Raw genomic sequence first — 15,620 nt, 5'->3', positions numbered from 1 at the left:
CAGCCCCCCCACATGCTCCAAATTCATCGAAAATAGTCTCAAACGTTTGTGCTTCGTTTGTGCTGGTTTGTGCCGGTAAAAGTTTCGTTTGTGCTGCTTTCGATTTTAAAATATTAGACTTTGAATTATAGGCGATGACGTCACTCAGCCCCCCACTTGCTCCAAATTCGCCCAAAATAGTCTAGTTTGTTTGTGCTCCGTTTGTGCTGGTTTGTGCTGGTGAAATTTCCGTTTGTGCTGCTTCGGTTTTTAAAATATTAAAAGAATATTTATAGGTCATTCTCAGGTCACTCAGCCCCCCACATGTTCCAAATTCATCGAAAATAGTCTCAAACGTTTGTGCTTCGTTTGTGCTGGTTTGTGCCGGTAAAAGTTTCGTTTGTGCTGCTTTCGATTTTAAAATATTAGACTTTGAATTATAGGCGATGACGTCACTCAGCCCCCCACATGTTCCAAATTCATCGAAAATAGTCTCAAACGTTTGTGCTCCGTTTGTGCTAGTTTGTGCCGGTAAAAGTTTCGTTTGTGCTGCTTTCGATTTTAAAATATTAGACTTTGAATTATAGGCGATGACGTCACTCAGCCCCCGCATGCTCCAAATTCACCCAAAATAGTCTCAATCGTTTGTGCTTCGTTTGTGCTGGTTTGTGCCAGTAAAAGTTTCGTTTGTGCTGCTTCGGTTTTTAAAATATTAAAAGAATATTTATAGGTCATTCTCAGGTCACTCAGCCCCCCACATGTTCCAAATTCATCGAAAATAGTCTCAAACGTTTGTGCTGGTTTGTGCCGGTAAAAGTTTCGTTTGTGCTGCTTTCGATTTTAAAATATTAGACTTTGAATTATAGGCGATGACGTCACTCAGCCCCCCCACATGTTCCAAATTCATCGAAAATAGTCTCAAACGTTTGTGCTCCGTTTGTGCTGGTTTGTGCCGGTAAAAGTTTCGTTTGTGCTGCTTTCGATTTTAAAATATTAGACTTTGAATTATAGGCGATGACGTCACTCAGCCCCCGCATGCTCCAAATTCACCCAAAATAGTCTCAATCGTTTGTGCTTCGTTTGTGCTGGTTTGTGCCAGTAAAAGTTTCGTTTGTGCTGCTTTCGATTTTAACATATTAAACTTTGAATTTTAGGCGATTAAACTTTGAATTATAGTCACTCAGCCCCCCCACATGCTCCAAATTCACCCAAAATAGTCTCAAACGTTTGTGCTTCATTTGTGCTGGTAAAAGTTTCGTTTGTGCTGCTTCGTTTTTTTAGATAGGGCCTATGTCTATTAAAATAATGTTTATAAAATCTCAGGTCAATCAGCCCCCCACATGCTCCAAATTCACCACAAACAGTCGCAATCGTTTGTGCCGATAAAAGTTTCATTTGTGCTGCCTCGCTTTATAAATATTAGACATTGATTGCATTGAAATGAATGACACTGAACGGCTGTAAATGCAAATCGCATAAGAGCATATTATAGTGACTATTAGGCTATATACCAAAGCATATACATTTAACAGAAATAGTAGGCGCAATGTGATTTCAAATTAATTCTGTTTGCTTTCTTCCTTTTCAGTGACAAGCGCGTGTCAGAAACGGAAAGTTGTTGCATCAAAAAAGCTGCATCAGTCCGTGTAATTCCTTCAATTAATTAGCCTACGTCAAGAAAATACGACTTATTTAATTGTCTAACTAAACCAAATCGAAAAAACAAATATAGGCATTCGTTTAATTTGATTTTACTTGAAAATAAACAAAGACAAAAAAGAATTAAGCCTATATAAGACTTTTTTTTTTTTTGTATTTTTGGTTTATGAGTTAAACAAATTAGTGTATGCTTTAAAATTCGTTTCAAATGTGGCCCCTAAAATACTCATTTTGGCTTTATGTGGTCTAAAACAACATTGAGGGAATTTTTATTTATTTGTAGGCCTATTTATTTTATTCTTAAAAGGCCTAAGTAAAACCTAATGATGCAACATGTTTTACTCGTTATTACAAGCAGTTTTTTTTGTTTTGTTTTTATTCTTATAAATAATAACATAATTTGTGTTTCATTGGAAAAGCCTAAAATATCAGAAAACAATGGAAGGGATTGCGCAGGCGCCTCCGCGGACAAGAGAAGTAGGCTATTGTTGTGCTCTGCACTATAGATGTAGGCTACATTGGCAAGAAATATATGGAAAAAAAAACTAATATGCAGAGCAGTAGCCTACATAAGATGAACTTGCATGATGGGACATGCAAGACATAAGTTGAATGGCGTTTCAGGGCGTCACTCATGCGAAACAAATATTAAAGAATAATCATATTTTTTACCCATGAATAAAATTACGAAAAATCTAGCTTTATTTTTCAGTTTTCAGTTTTTTTTTTTTACACAAAACAAAAATCAAACTCTTTCTTATTCCTCTTTATTTCTTTTTAAGTAAAAAAATCAAATCAGCCTACCAGGTGCACGGATGACGGACCCGGACCCCAATTAAACATCCAATATTGTTATTTCATTATTTCTTTACAAAACCAAAATGAAAAAAAAAAAATAATAAAAATAAAAATAATAGAATTATCATCAATTAATTATGTAATCATGATCAATTATCCTTCAGGAAACACAATATTATATAAACCTTTCAACAACGTTGTACTTATTTGTATTTATTATTTATAAAGCACATTTCAATACAACCGAAGTTGTCCAACGTGCTGTACATTAAAATGGAGAAAATACAAGGCACAATTAATATAAAGCATACAAAACATAAAACACATACACATCTAGGAATCAATCACTCATCAGAGAGCATCTTGTCCGCGGAGGCGCCTGCGCAATCCTATCCATTGTTTTCTGATATTTTCGGTTTTTCCAATGAAACACAAATTATGTTATTATTTATAAGAATAAAAAACAAAACAAAAAAACTGCTTGTAATAACGAGTAAAACATGTTGCACCATTAGGTTTTACTTAGGCCTTTTAAGAATAAAATAAATACAAATAGATTAAAATTTCCTCAGTGTTGTTTTAGACCACATAAAGCCAAAATGAGTATTTTAGGGGCCACCCACACATCTGAAACGAATTTTAAAGCATAAACTAATTTAAGTTAAACCCATAAACCAAAAATACAAAAAAAAAAAAAAAAAAAAAAAAACTCTTAAAGCTCATTTATTAATCTTATATAGGCTTAATTCTTTTTTGTCTTTGTTTATTTTCAAGTAAAATCAAATTAAACGAATGCATATATTTGTTTTTTCGATTTGGTTTAGTTAGACAATTAAATAAGTCGTATTTTCTTGACGTAGGCTAATTAATTGAAGGAATTACACGGACTGATGCAGCTTTTTTGATGCAACAACTTTCCGTTTCTGACACGCGCTTGTCACTGAAAAGGAGGAAAGCAAACAGACTTAATTTGAAATCACATTGCGCCTACTATTTCTGTTAAATGTCTATGCTTTGGTATATAGCCTAATAGTCACTATAATATGCTCTTATGCGATTTGCATTTACAGTTCAGTGTCATTCATTTCAATGCAATCAATGTCTAATATTTATAAAGCGAGGCAGCACAAATGAAACTTTTATCGGCACAAACGATTGCGACTGTTTGTGGTGAATTTGGAGCATGTGGGGGGCTGATTGACCTGAGATTTTATAAATATTATTTTAATAGACATAGGCCCTATCTAAAAAAACGAAGCAGCACAAACGAAACTTTTACCAGCACAAATGAAGCACAAACGTTTGAGACTATTTTGGGCAAATTTGGAGCATGTGGGGGGCTGAGGGACCTGAGAATGAATACCCAATTCTTTTAATATTTTAAAAACCGAAACGGAAATTTCACCGGCACAAACCAGCACAAACGGAAATTTCACCGGCACAAACCAGCACAAACGGAGCACAAACAAAAGAGACTATTTTGGGTGAATTTGGAGCATGTGGGGGGGCTGAGTGACTATAATTCAAAGTTTAATCGCCTATAATTCAAAGTCTAATATTTTAAAATCGAAAGCAGCACAAACGAAACTTTTACCGGCACAAACCAGCACAAACGAAGCACAAACGTTTGAGACTATTTTCGATGAATTTGGAACATGTGGGGGGCTGAGTGACCTGAGAATGACCTATAAATATTCTTTTAATATTTTAAAAACCGAAGCAGCACAAACGGAAATTTCACCAGCACAAACCAGCACAAACGAAGCACAAACGATTTAGACTATTTTGGGCGAATTTGGAGCATGTGGGGGGCTGAGTGACGTCATTGCCTAATTCAAAATCTAATATTTTAAAATCGAAAGCAGCACAAACGAAACTTTTACCGGCACAAACCAGCACAAACGGAGCACAAACGTTTGAGACTATTTTCGATGAATTTGGAGCATGTGGGGGGGCTGAGTGACGTCATCGCCTATAATTCAAAGTCTAATATTTTAAAATCGAAAGCAGCACAAACGAAACTTTTACCGGCACAAACCAGCACAAACGAAGCACAAACGTTTGAGACTATTTTCGATGAATTTGGAGCATGTGGGGGGCTGAGTGACGTCATCGCCTATAATTCAAAGTCTAATATTTTAAAATCGAAAGCAGCACAAACGAAACTTTTACCGGCACAGACCAGCACAAACGAAGCACAAACGTTTGAGACTATTTTCGATGAATTTGGAACATGTGGGGGGCTGAGTGACCTGAGAATGACCTATAAATATTCTTTTAATATCTAAAAAACCAAAGCAGCACAAACGAAAATTTTTACGGCACAAACCAGCACAAACGGAGCACAAACGATTGAGACTATTTTGCAGACGTTTTGCGTTGGGTGGGGGGCCAACTTCACGCAGGTTCTTTAGCACCTTTAAATTAGTTCAAACTCAGTTACTCTGGCAACTTATGCTGGGAAACTAACCTGGTCCGGGCCAGGCTAACTGTCAGGCTAAGCTGAGCTTCTCGAACACTGACCAATAGGAACGCAATGATATTACAGCTGACTCTCTCACATACAATTATTTGACTTTATTAACCACTATCATATATACACACACAAAATGTATACTTTAGTCTGAATTATTGCGCTTCTATTGTGTCCCATCTGTTTAGCACGCATGTGCGCAGCAGCGCTCATTCACTGTGACGTTTAGCAGCAAAATGGAAATATTTGCATTACTTTCTAACATTTACAGATGGAGAATAAACTTGTGAAAAATACGTTATGCACTGAGGAAAACACCATATCTCAAACTCATAAAATAGCACAAAATGTATGCTGTTTCCTGTGGTGGATCGATTTGATCCATGATCGACCTAGGGCTGCTTAAGAAAAGCATGTACGCACAATTATCTTGACTTGGTAAACCTGGATCAAATTAGCGGGACTGCGTGAACTTCAATTTCCTTTTATGAAACCGCTTTAGCCCCAACTCATTTGTTAGGTTAATTCAAGTCAGGTTTTGGAGTTTCATTCTCACTTTTCTTAGTGTCTTTTATGAAACAGCCCTCAGGTCTCTGCAGGACATTAATGATTGATGGGCGAGGCCATAAACAGAGGGGCGTTTTTGACAGCGTTACCTGATTTGCCCATGTCAGAGTGTGGGTAGGGTTTAGGGGAGGGGTCGGGTGAAGGGGATCATTTTTATTGGATGATATACAGTGGGTACGGAAAGTATTCAGACCCCCTTAAATTGTTCACTGTTTGTTATATTCCAGCCATTTGCTAAAATCATTTAAGTTTTTTTTTTTCCTCATTAATGTACACACAACACCCCATATTGACAGAAAAACACAGAATTGTTGAAATTTTTGCAGATTTATTAAAAAAGAAAAACTGAAATATCACATGGTCCTAAGTTTACAGACCCTTTGCTGTGACACTCATATATTTAACTCAGGTTCTGTCCATTTCTTCTGATCATCCTTGAGATGGTTCTACACCTTCATTTGAGTCCAGTTGTGTTTGATTATACTGATTGGACTTGATTAGGAAAGCCACACACCTGTCCATATAAGACCTTACAGCTCACAGTGCATGTCAGTAAATGAGAATCATGAGGTCAAAGGAACTGCCTGAAGAGCTCAGAGACAGAATTGTGGCAAGGCACAGATCTGGCCAAGGTTACAAAAAAATAATCGTTAAATGGAAGACGTTTGGGATGACCAGAACACTTCCTAGAGCTGGCCGTCTGGCCAAACTGAGCTATCGGGGGAGAAGAGCCTTGGTGAGAGTGGTAAAGAAGAACTCAAAGATCTCTGTGGCTGAGCTCCAGAGATGCAGTCGGGAGATGGGAGAAAGTTTATGGCAGAGTGGCCTGACGGAAGCCTCTCCTCAGTGCAAGACACATGAAAAACACCTGAAGGACTCCAAGATGGTGAGAAATAAGATTCTCCGGTCTGATGAGACCAAGATAGAACTTTTTGGCCTTAATTCAAAGCGGTATGTGTGGAGAAAACCAGGCACTGCTCATCACCTGTCCAATACAGTCCCAACAGTGAAGCATGGTGGTGGCAGCATCATGCTGTGGGGGTGTTTTTCAGCTGCAGGGACGGAACGACTGGTTGCAATAGAGGGAAACTTAAACCCAATTGAGCATCTCTGGAGAGGCCTAAAAATGGCTGTCCACCAATGTTTGCCATCCAACCTGACAGAACTGGAGAGGATCTGCAAGGAGGAATGGCAGAGGATCCCCAAATCCAGGTGTGAGAAACTTGTTGCATCTTTCCCAAAAAGTCTCATGGCTGTATTAGATCAAAAAGGTGCTTCTACTAAATACTGAGCAAAGGGTCTGAATACTTAGGACCATGTGATATTTCAGTTTTTCTTTTTTAATAAATCTGCAAAAATGTCAACAATTCTGTGTTTTTCTGTCAATATGGGGTGCTGTGTGTACATTAATGAGGAAAGAAATTAACTTAAATGATTTTAGCAAATGGCTGCAATATAACAAAGAGTGAAAAATGTGAGGGGGGTCTGAATACTATCCGTACCCACTGTATAAACACCCACAAATACAGAAATGCCCACTTTTGTTCTGTAGAGACCTCATACTCCTTGCTCATTCTCTCTCCTCGGCCGTCATATGCCCCCTGATGCTGATTGGTTAGACGTTTGTTGTTGGACTTGGACCGACTAACTTCCAAACAGTGTTTCCTTTTCGAAAGGGAACTCAACGCTGCGTAAAGACGCTAGGGGAATGCCTCCATGTGACCTGGTGTCTGAAACACATATCCAATCTCAGCAATATCATGGCAGACTACAGTTGCCATGGCAGCGCGTTAGGAGAGAGACCGCGCGCATTCACAAAGAATGACGATTGGTTTCTCTCTGGCCATAATCCTACAGCTCACGTGAGCTTCCCATTCCTTTCTGGCCCACATATTGAGGTTGAGGCGGTATGGGAGAACTCAATTCCTAAAAAAAAACAAAAAAAAATTTCTAAAAAATTTCTTTTTAGGCTTAATAATTGTGATAAGGGTGAAAGACCTTCATGTTTTTCATGGTGTTAGGTCACCACCCTGTGGCCGCAGGTCGAACTGTTTTAGGTCTGGTTACTCTTTAAATATTAAAGTGTTTCTTTTAGACCACTGTTCCCTGTGTATCGTTTGTGGAAGGAATATGGGTATGTCAATGCTTCCGGCTGATTATAATAATAATAATAATAAATGTTATTATTCAGCACTTTTCTTGCAAAAATAATTAAGGGAGTGGACACTGACATTTTTAAACTCAGACTCTGCCATCTAAGCCCCTTAAAATGACATCTCACTTAGATGGCGGGGCATATGCAGCAGTAGGTAAGGCTGTTGCTGCTCTGCACATGAGTGTTGTGTGGCAGACGCACCAGGCTGAACTGCTGAGTTCGATTATGCCGCTTAGGTCTGAGTCCTCAACCAGGATGGGACCAGAAGGCTCCGTTCTTCAACCCCATGTATATAATATCTAGACATGGTTGCATCTATGTTTTAAGAGTCTTTGCTGGTTGCAAATAAATGAAAATAATCTTTATGTTCTCTTTGGGGAATAAGCTGGTTTCCTCCAAATTAATTTTTTGGGTAGATCTGAAGTCGCTGCTCTGTTACAGGCTGGCCCTTTGCTGCCACCTTGGTAGCCACCTCAGATTAGAGTAGTTTGTTTCCTTTTTACAAACTGATTTTTTGTATTCTGAGATAAGCGCTTGACTTCAGATAGATTAAATGTCCAGTGTTAGCCCTCAGGACCACCTGACATTGTTACCTGGTTAGCATCAATCCTACTTTATCTAGGATAGCTAAGGTTTCAATAGAGTTTTTCAGCTAGTGATTGTGCCTCCTCTCATTGGTGAGAGTTATTCTGTGAGGCTGGTAGATCTAGAGCGCCAGGTAGTTCTATGCTTTGGGCTGGCCCTCATTAGGGCCGCCTTGGTAGCTGGCCTAGGCCTAGTGCTAGGAATATTTGGGCAGTCTGCTATGCATTTCTGCCTTTGATGCATCCCTAGTAGAGGTCTACAAAGAGGACCCGAGACCCTAGGACCCGGGACCCGACCCGGGACCCGTACGGGTTTGGGTCTATATTTTAAATGGTCAGACGGGTCCGGGTCGGGTCCCAATCTATTACTTCGGTTCCCGGGTCTGTTTAACATTGTGTGTATACCCGAGCCGATCTGATTCGGAGATCACCCGGCCGTGTTGAAAGTCAGTCAGTGCTATGCGTGTGTTTTGAATCTTGCAAAGTATGAGCTGGGAAATAAGGTGAAAATACAGGAGTGACCCCAGCCATCAGAAGCAAAGCGGGCAGAGTTAATGCAAGCGAACGGTGATCATCGAGTTTTCCTATTCCTGTTTTGTGCAACAGTAATGCAAACAAACTTAAAATCTTAGAAACTGCTAGAAGCCTTGCTCACTCACATTTAAATAGCATAGGCCTATTTCAAATCATCAACAAAATCTGAGATAAACTATCACATGAATGTTTTCTATGACGCTTAAAATGCGTTTAAAAGCTTATGTTTCAGGTTGCTCCAGCTAACGTGCATGTGCAGTCTCATGCGAGAGCACTTTATTTCTCCTATTTTTTTTTTATAATATTATGAATGAACCGTCTTGTTATATCTAAAGTTTTGGTCAGACTCGGCTCAGAAAGTGATTTTAGGCCTATAGATGAGGCTTTGATGGCTGGGAGCGCTGTCATTGACAGCCCAGATGTGACCCGTAGGGTGAGTGGGTCTGGTGTTTCATTTGAATTTGCCGGATTCTGACAGTTGTCACTGCCACTGCGTTGGCATGCACTCCCCTCAGCATGGCGGCATGAGTATATCGTTCCCCTAGCGTCTTTATGCAGCATTGTGTTCCCTTTCGATATGGAACATGTCAGGTTACGCATGTAACCATGGTTCCCTGAGAACAGGGAACAAGATGCTCCGTCTCTTTGCCATGCATCGGGGCCCGCCTGCTTACAGTCCCTTCAGACGATAAGTGGATGACATGTTATCTAGGCACCCCTCATATACTATCGGGTCGCATGAATACATGAATAGATTCACAATTTCAACCTTTGTATTGTTACAATGTCGGTAGTATATTTAAATGAACAATGTGTCTTTATCCATGTTACCTGCACCTGGATATCCCTGTTTATTTGTCAGCAAAAGTCTGCTGGATGAAGCTAAACATGTTAGTTGATCATCATAAATCTGAGTCATTGTCTTTTCTCTTTCTGTCTTCAGTCTGAGTGACTGCAGTTTTACAGAGAAACAGTGTGTCATCCTGACTTCAGCTCTGAAATCAAACCCATCACACCTGAGAGAGCTGAACCTGAGCTGGAATAAACTAGGAGACTCTGGAGTGAAAAACCTCAGTGATCTACTGATGAACCCACAATTCAAGCTGGAGAAACTATCATTATCATCACCACCAGTTTGCATGCAGTTAGTATCATTATACTTTATTTACCATTTCATTTATTTTAAAGGATTAGTTCACTTTCAAATTAAAATTTCCTGATAATTTACTCACCCCCATGTCATCCAAGATGTTAATGTCTTTCTTTCTTCAGTCAAAAAGAAATTAAGGATTTTGATGAAAACATTCCAGGATTTTTCTCCATATAGTGGACTTCAATGGAGCCCAAACGGTTGAAGGTCAAAATTACAGTTTCACTGCAGCTTAAAAGCATTCTACATGATCCCAGACGAGGAATAAGGGTCTTATCTAGAGAAACTATCACTCATTTTCTTAAAAATAAATAAATTCTATAAGTTTTAAAAATAAATGCTCTTGAACTAGCTCTTTTTCTTCTTCTCTTTTTGAATTCCAGCAGTGTAGACAAATGCTAAGTGTATTACTGCCCTCCACAGGTCATAGTTTGAAATAATTGTTATATACTTGCACTAGAATATTGTATTGACAATTTAGTTCAAACTTTGACCTGTGGAGGGCAGTAATACCCTTAGCAGTGTCTACACTGCTGGAATTCAAATGGAGAAGAAGAAGAGAGCTAGTTCAAGATGAGCATTTATGGTTAAAACGTATAAATTAAAAACAAAAACAAAAAAATAGAAAATGAGTGATGGTTTCTCTAGATAAAACCCTTACTTCTTGTCTGGGATTGCTGTAAACTGTAATTTTGACCTTCAACCGTTTGGGCTCCATTGAAGTCCACTATATGGAGACAAATCCTGGAATGATTTCATCAAAAACCTTAATTTCTTTTCGACTGAAGAAAGAAAGACATGTACATCTTGGATGACATGGGGGTGAGTAAGTTATCAGGAAAATTTAATTAGAAAGTGAACTAAGACAACAGGGCACAAGTCACATCATTTGTAGCGCTGCATCTCCATCTGAAGAAAGATTCAGAAATGGTATTAGGATTAGTTCACTTTTCACATGAAAATTAGCCCAAGCTTTACTCACCCTCAAGCCATTCATAATAAAAGAAATATTAATAAATATCCTGACGCATCCGAGCTTTATAATGGCAGTGAACGGGATCAATGAGTATGAGCTGAAGAAACTGTCTCCATCCACATTCATCCATCATAAATATGTGCTCCGGGGACAATACATTTGTGAATGTTGAATTTTGATTTCGATTTTTTATATACATATATTATTAGATTAATAATTATGATTTCGTTTGATTATTAGGATTTTTGGTCTGCTTTTAATACAATTCACCAAAAAACTATTACACTATTAATAGTAACCCTTGTAAAAGCAGATCAAAACAATATGCAAAAGTATGACTTTACAAAAGCACTTTACAAAAAATGAGATGAAATAAATAAAACAGCATTTAACAATTTTTTTTTTTCATTTTCATTTTCACAAGCTGTTTATACTTAGGCCCTATATAACTTTTTTTAAACTTATTTTTAAATTTTTTTTTTTTTTAATATTTTTTAACTATTATTTTGCATTTTAGACACATTTTAAGCACCAAGTGTATTATTATTTATTATTACTATTTTATATATTCATATCTGATTGTACCTTCACCACGTGATATAGTTCAGATGTTTGTGTGTGGAAATGATGCGTTGTGACTGCGGAACTTTTAGAGACGTTTAAAATCGTGTAAAACAATTCCGCACCCTGTTGAGGTCCTGTTATAAAACACATACAAACAGTATTACTTTAATTTAACATTAATAGTTAGTATGTTACTACATTGAAACCGTTAACAATGTTTTTTTTTTTATATAATTGATAATAATGATGCTCTGCTCTGGTCTCATATACGCCTAGGATGGCTTGAGGATGAGTAAAGCTTGGGCTTGGAAAAGCAACTTACTTAAATACTTTTTAAACTTATTTTTCTGAAACTAAATTTTCGGACTTTTCTGACCAAATTCGACTCAAACCTTCAGACTGTTCTGACTTAATGTGCTATATCTTTTCTAACTGATCAGACTTACGGTTTTACAGTGTATTTGAAATATCACTGAGTGCCCCTTTAAGCTTTTAAAACTATTTCAAACTTTCTGGTTAGACTTCTTCAAGCCAACTTAAAGTTTGTCTACAAACTTTTTATCTAGTTTTCATTTGAAAGTGAACTAATCCTTTAACCGGTTTGTATGTGTATCAGTAAAAAGAGCATTAAACTTTAAAGCATTTTAAACTTTGTGGCTGTAAAATAGTTTCATATGCTGGAATCTGACAAATCTTTGCTGTGAATCAAGACAGAAGTGAGAACAGAGTAAAAAACAGTGTAACAAATTTTCAAGAATGGCTGGTTGTAATTAAGCTCATAACGATGAAGAATACAATAACACTGTCTTTAATCACAAATCTAACACATAGAAGAGATAAAACACAACCACTTCAACATAAACGACACAGAAAATGAACAGACAGAACTAAGAGTTTAAATACAGACAGGGCTGGACTGGTAATCTGGCATACCGGGCATTTTCCCGGTGGGTCGGCGCACTTTGGGGCCGATAAAAGGTTATTTATTTAGCCTATTTTATTTTATTTACAGCGGCCCATTGGTTTGTCCTCTGAACTGAAAGGACAAAGCGAGAGAGACCTCCCTCTCCCGCGCTGTTTTTTGTTTTTAATTGGAGCGCACGGGAAACTGCAAAAGGCAAATACCCGCTCACCGCTGCCGCTGCCGAACATGCACTGAGGTTCTGCCGCCCAATGAAGTAATAAACAGCGCAAGTCGCTTGATGCCTTGATACTTTCAGATTTGTCTCAGAATTTTGTTTAAAACAGTCGTGTGATATGGGAACATACAGGTCCGGTGGTGAATCTAGCTGAAAACAGCCGCAACCATGTAAAGACATGACGAGGTAAATTGGAAAATGCCAATACACACAACTACAAGCTTGTCAATCCAACACCACCACCTTTATAGTAATTTACCTTGCAGCTACTAACAGTGAAGAAACATGGTGTTTTGGCAGAAATGTATTTATTAAAAATGCTGTTATTATTAGGCCTACTTATATTGCGGAATATAAATCACTTTCTTTCATAAAGGCTGTTTTCGTATTTTTTACGTTTACAGTATTTTATTACACAATCTATAGTTTATTATTTATTTTAGAAACCATATACCCATGGTAATAAGAAGCATGGTTTTACCTGTGCTCTGTCTACCATCTTACAGTTAAACCATAGTAAATTTCATCAGGGCAATTAAAGGATAATTTAACAAAACAGCTTTAAAGCCTGGATCCCATGAAATAAGGACAAAGCTTTAGTTTTTATTTCTTTAAATATGTTTTATGACATTTTTCATAGTTCTTATGAATTTTAATTGAAGTAAAATTTTATTTCAATGAGAGCATCATGAAAGATAGATATCAGTGTCTTACATAAATTAGGTGTTAACTCTTTAAACATGTTACTGTTTTAAAGGAGTAGTTCAACCTAAAATGTCATAATTTACTCACCCTAATGTCATTACAAACATGAATTACTTTCTTTCTGAGTAACATAAAAATAAAATAATTGGAGTCAAGGGTAGCTTAACCAAAATGGTTTGGTTGACCACATTCTTCAGAATATCTTATTTTGTGTTTTACAGAAAGAGAGAAAGTCATACAGGTTTGGAACGACATGAGAGTGAGTAAATGATGACAGGATTTAATAGCATTAAATTTACTTAACGGCATAAAAAAATCAGTGCTTTACTGCCAAAGTGAATGTCTATGTGACAAAAGTGCAATATTAAATTTGTTAATAATTTTAATTATTTGTCAATAATATCCATCATTATTTGTCGTTGTCCTTGTTTTATTTATTCATTTATTTACTCCCATTTATGGCCCTAACCCCCAGCAAAAACATTCACAGGGGAACTTGTGGGCCGCATGGGCTGGGTTTGTCCAGGGCCGAATTTTATTCCCAGTCCAGCCCTGATTACAGAGTAATCAAGGTAAAACAGAACAGCTTCAGGAACTAATTAACAACCAAGAACACTAACTAGGGAACACACACAGACAGCACCATAATAATAAAACACAACAAAACTGTTACACAAATAGATTATTCTGAAATGTTACATTTATACTTTTCACTAAATCTTTTATTAAACAAAATGTGTATTTAGAGATTGTAAATTACGCTATAAAATGATTTAATAATCGATTCAAGAATAATATTTTCTTGCATTAAAAATGTAAAAATAGACCATTTAAATGTAGATTTTTGATTGTTTCTATATTGATCCTATATATTAATCTACAGTGATAAATTCACTTATTCAAGTTTTTGCTGGTTTATTAGTGACTGTATGACATTTATTCATAATTCATTTAACTCACACATGAACTGTCTCTTTCTGTCTTCAGTCTGAGTATTTGCAGTATTACAGAGGAACAGTGTGTCATCCTGACTTCAGCTCTGAAATCAAACCCGTCACACCTGAGAGAGCTGGACCTGAGCGGGAATAAACTAGGAGTGAAAAACCTCAGTGATCTACTGATGAACCCACAATTCAAGCTGGAGAAACTGGAGTTAGTATCATTATACTGTACAGCAGTTACAGTGTGATTGAAGTTTATTTATTTCAAGACAGCAGAGCTTACGTTTCATTCTTTATAGCAGTGCACTTTTTGGGTTTTCCCTATTGGTCATATTTATATATTAAAAAAATCTAGTTAAATAGATATGCAGAAATCTGCCTTTTCAACAGAGAATAAAGAATAGAAACATCAAATAAATAGTTAACTCTCTGGAATCTGAGGCTGATTTGGGGCCTGGAGAAGTTTTGACATGCCCTGACATTTGTGCTTTTTTCAGTTGTTCATAAACATATTAATGACACAAGTGTCATTACACTGTATTCAGCACAAACTAGGCTACCATAATATGTGAGGAACATGTATGTACATGTTTGTGTTTTTGAAGGAATAACGTTTATGCGTGGTTATTGAAAAAACAAAAAACTTAAGTCACTGAAATAAGGCCAATAAAAGTATATTAAATCTGTGTTTACAATACTTTAGGGTATTGGAGGTTGTAGAGTAGAGTTTTTGCTTCAAAATTATGTAAAAATTATGCTGACTTCATTTATAACAATATATTGATTTAGTTTTTGTAAGACACTTTTTGCCAAGAAACACAGTATGCATGGAGGCGTGAATCACGATGAATAATGGGTCATTCTCACCTGAGAAGACAAAAGAATCGCATAGTAATGACCTGAAATTACTTGCATATTAATGAGGCATTTCAGTCAGTTAGGCTGTGAAAAAAAACATTCTGTGATGTCTCAAGCTCATCATGGTATATGAAACATACAGAAAAATATTATTACAATATAAAATAATGGTTTTATATTATACTTTAAAATATAATGCATTTCTGTGATGCAAAGAGTCTGAATATAGGCTTTTAGTTTAAAAGGATGCACATTTGGAGAAATATTGGATTCTCATATGTTTATGTCAATTTTCTATACAGAGAAGTTATATTTATTTAATATTTATTGTTATCTCTATGAGCGCTGGTGTTTTCAATTCATACTGCAGCCGGAGGGCGCTCTCTGTGCATTTTTAGTCCACAAATTCATCTAAAGAAGAAGAGGCTATTCCATGAATTGTATATTCCAATTCATACTGCAGCCGGAGGGCACTAAAGACACAAAAACTCATCTAAAATTCATATATAGAAGAAAAGAAAACAGGAACTAACTGCAT

The 15,620-nt window shown here is 36.9% G+C and overlaps 1 protein-coding gene across 1 annotated transcript in view; it reads left to right on the top strand.

The window, feature by feature from the left end:
- LOC125251976 (protein NLRC5-like) overlaps window positions 1–15,620 on the top strand; it is a 206,758-nt gene that overhangs the window by 152,462 nt on the left and 38,676 nt on the right. The window contains exons 20-21 of the mRNA XM_048165030.1: window positions 9,693–9,893; window positions 14,271–14,435. Of these exons, the coding sequence (XP_048020987.1) occupies window positions 9,693–9,893; window positions 14,271–14,435 (366 nt within the window). The remainder of the gene's footprint in view (window positions 1–9,692; window positions 9,894–14,270; window positions 14,436–15,620) is intronic.

This window comes from Megalobrama amblycephala, linkage group LG17, assembly GCF_018812025.1.
Source record: "Megalobrama amblycephala isolate DHTTF-2021 linkage group LG17, ASM1881202v1, whole genome shotgun sequence".
NCBI classification, from domain to species: domain Eukaryota; kingdom Metazoa; phylum Chordata; class Actinopteri; order Cypriniformes; family Xenocyprididae; genus Megalobrama; species Megalobrama amblycephala.
The sequence above is the reverse complement of the archived record's forward strand: the minus strand, read 5'-3'. Positions and strand labels throughout refer to the sequence as shown.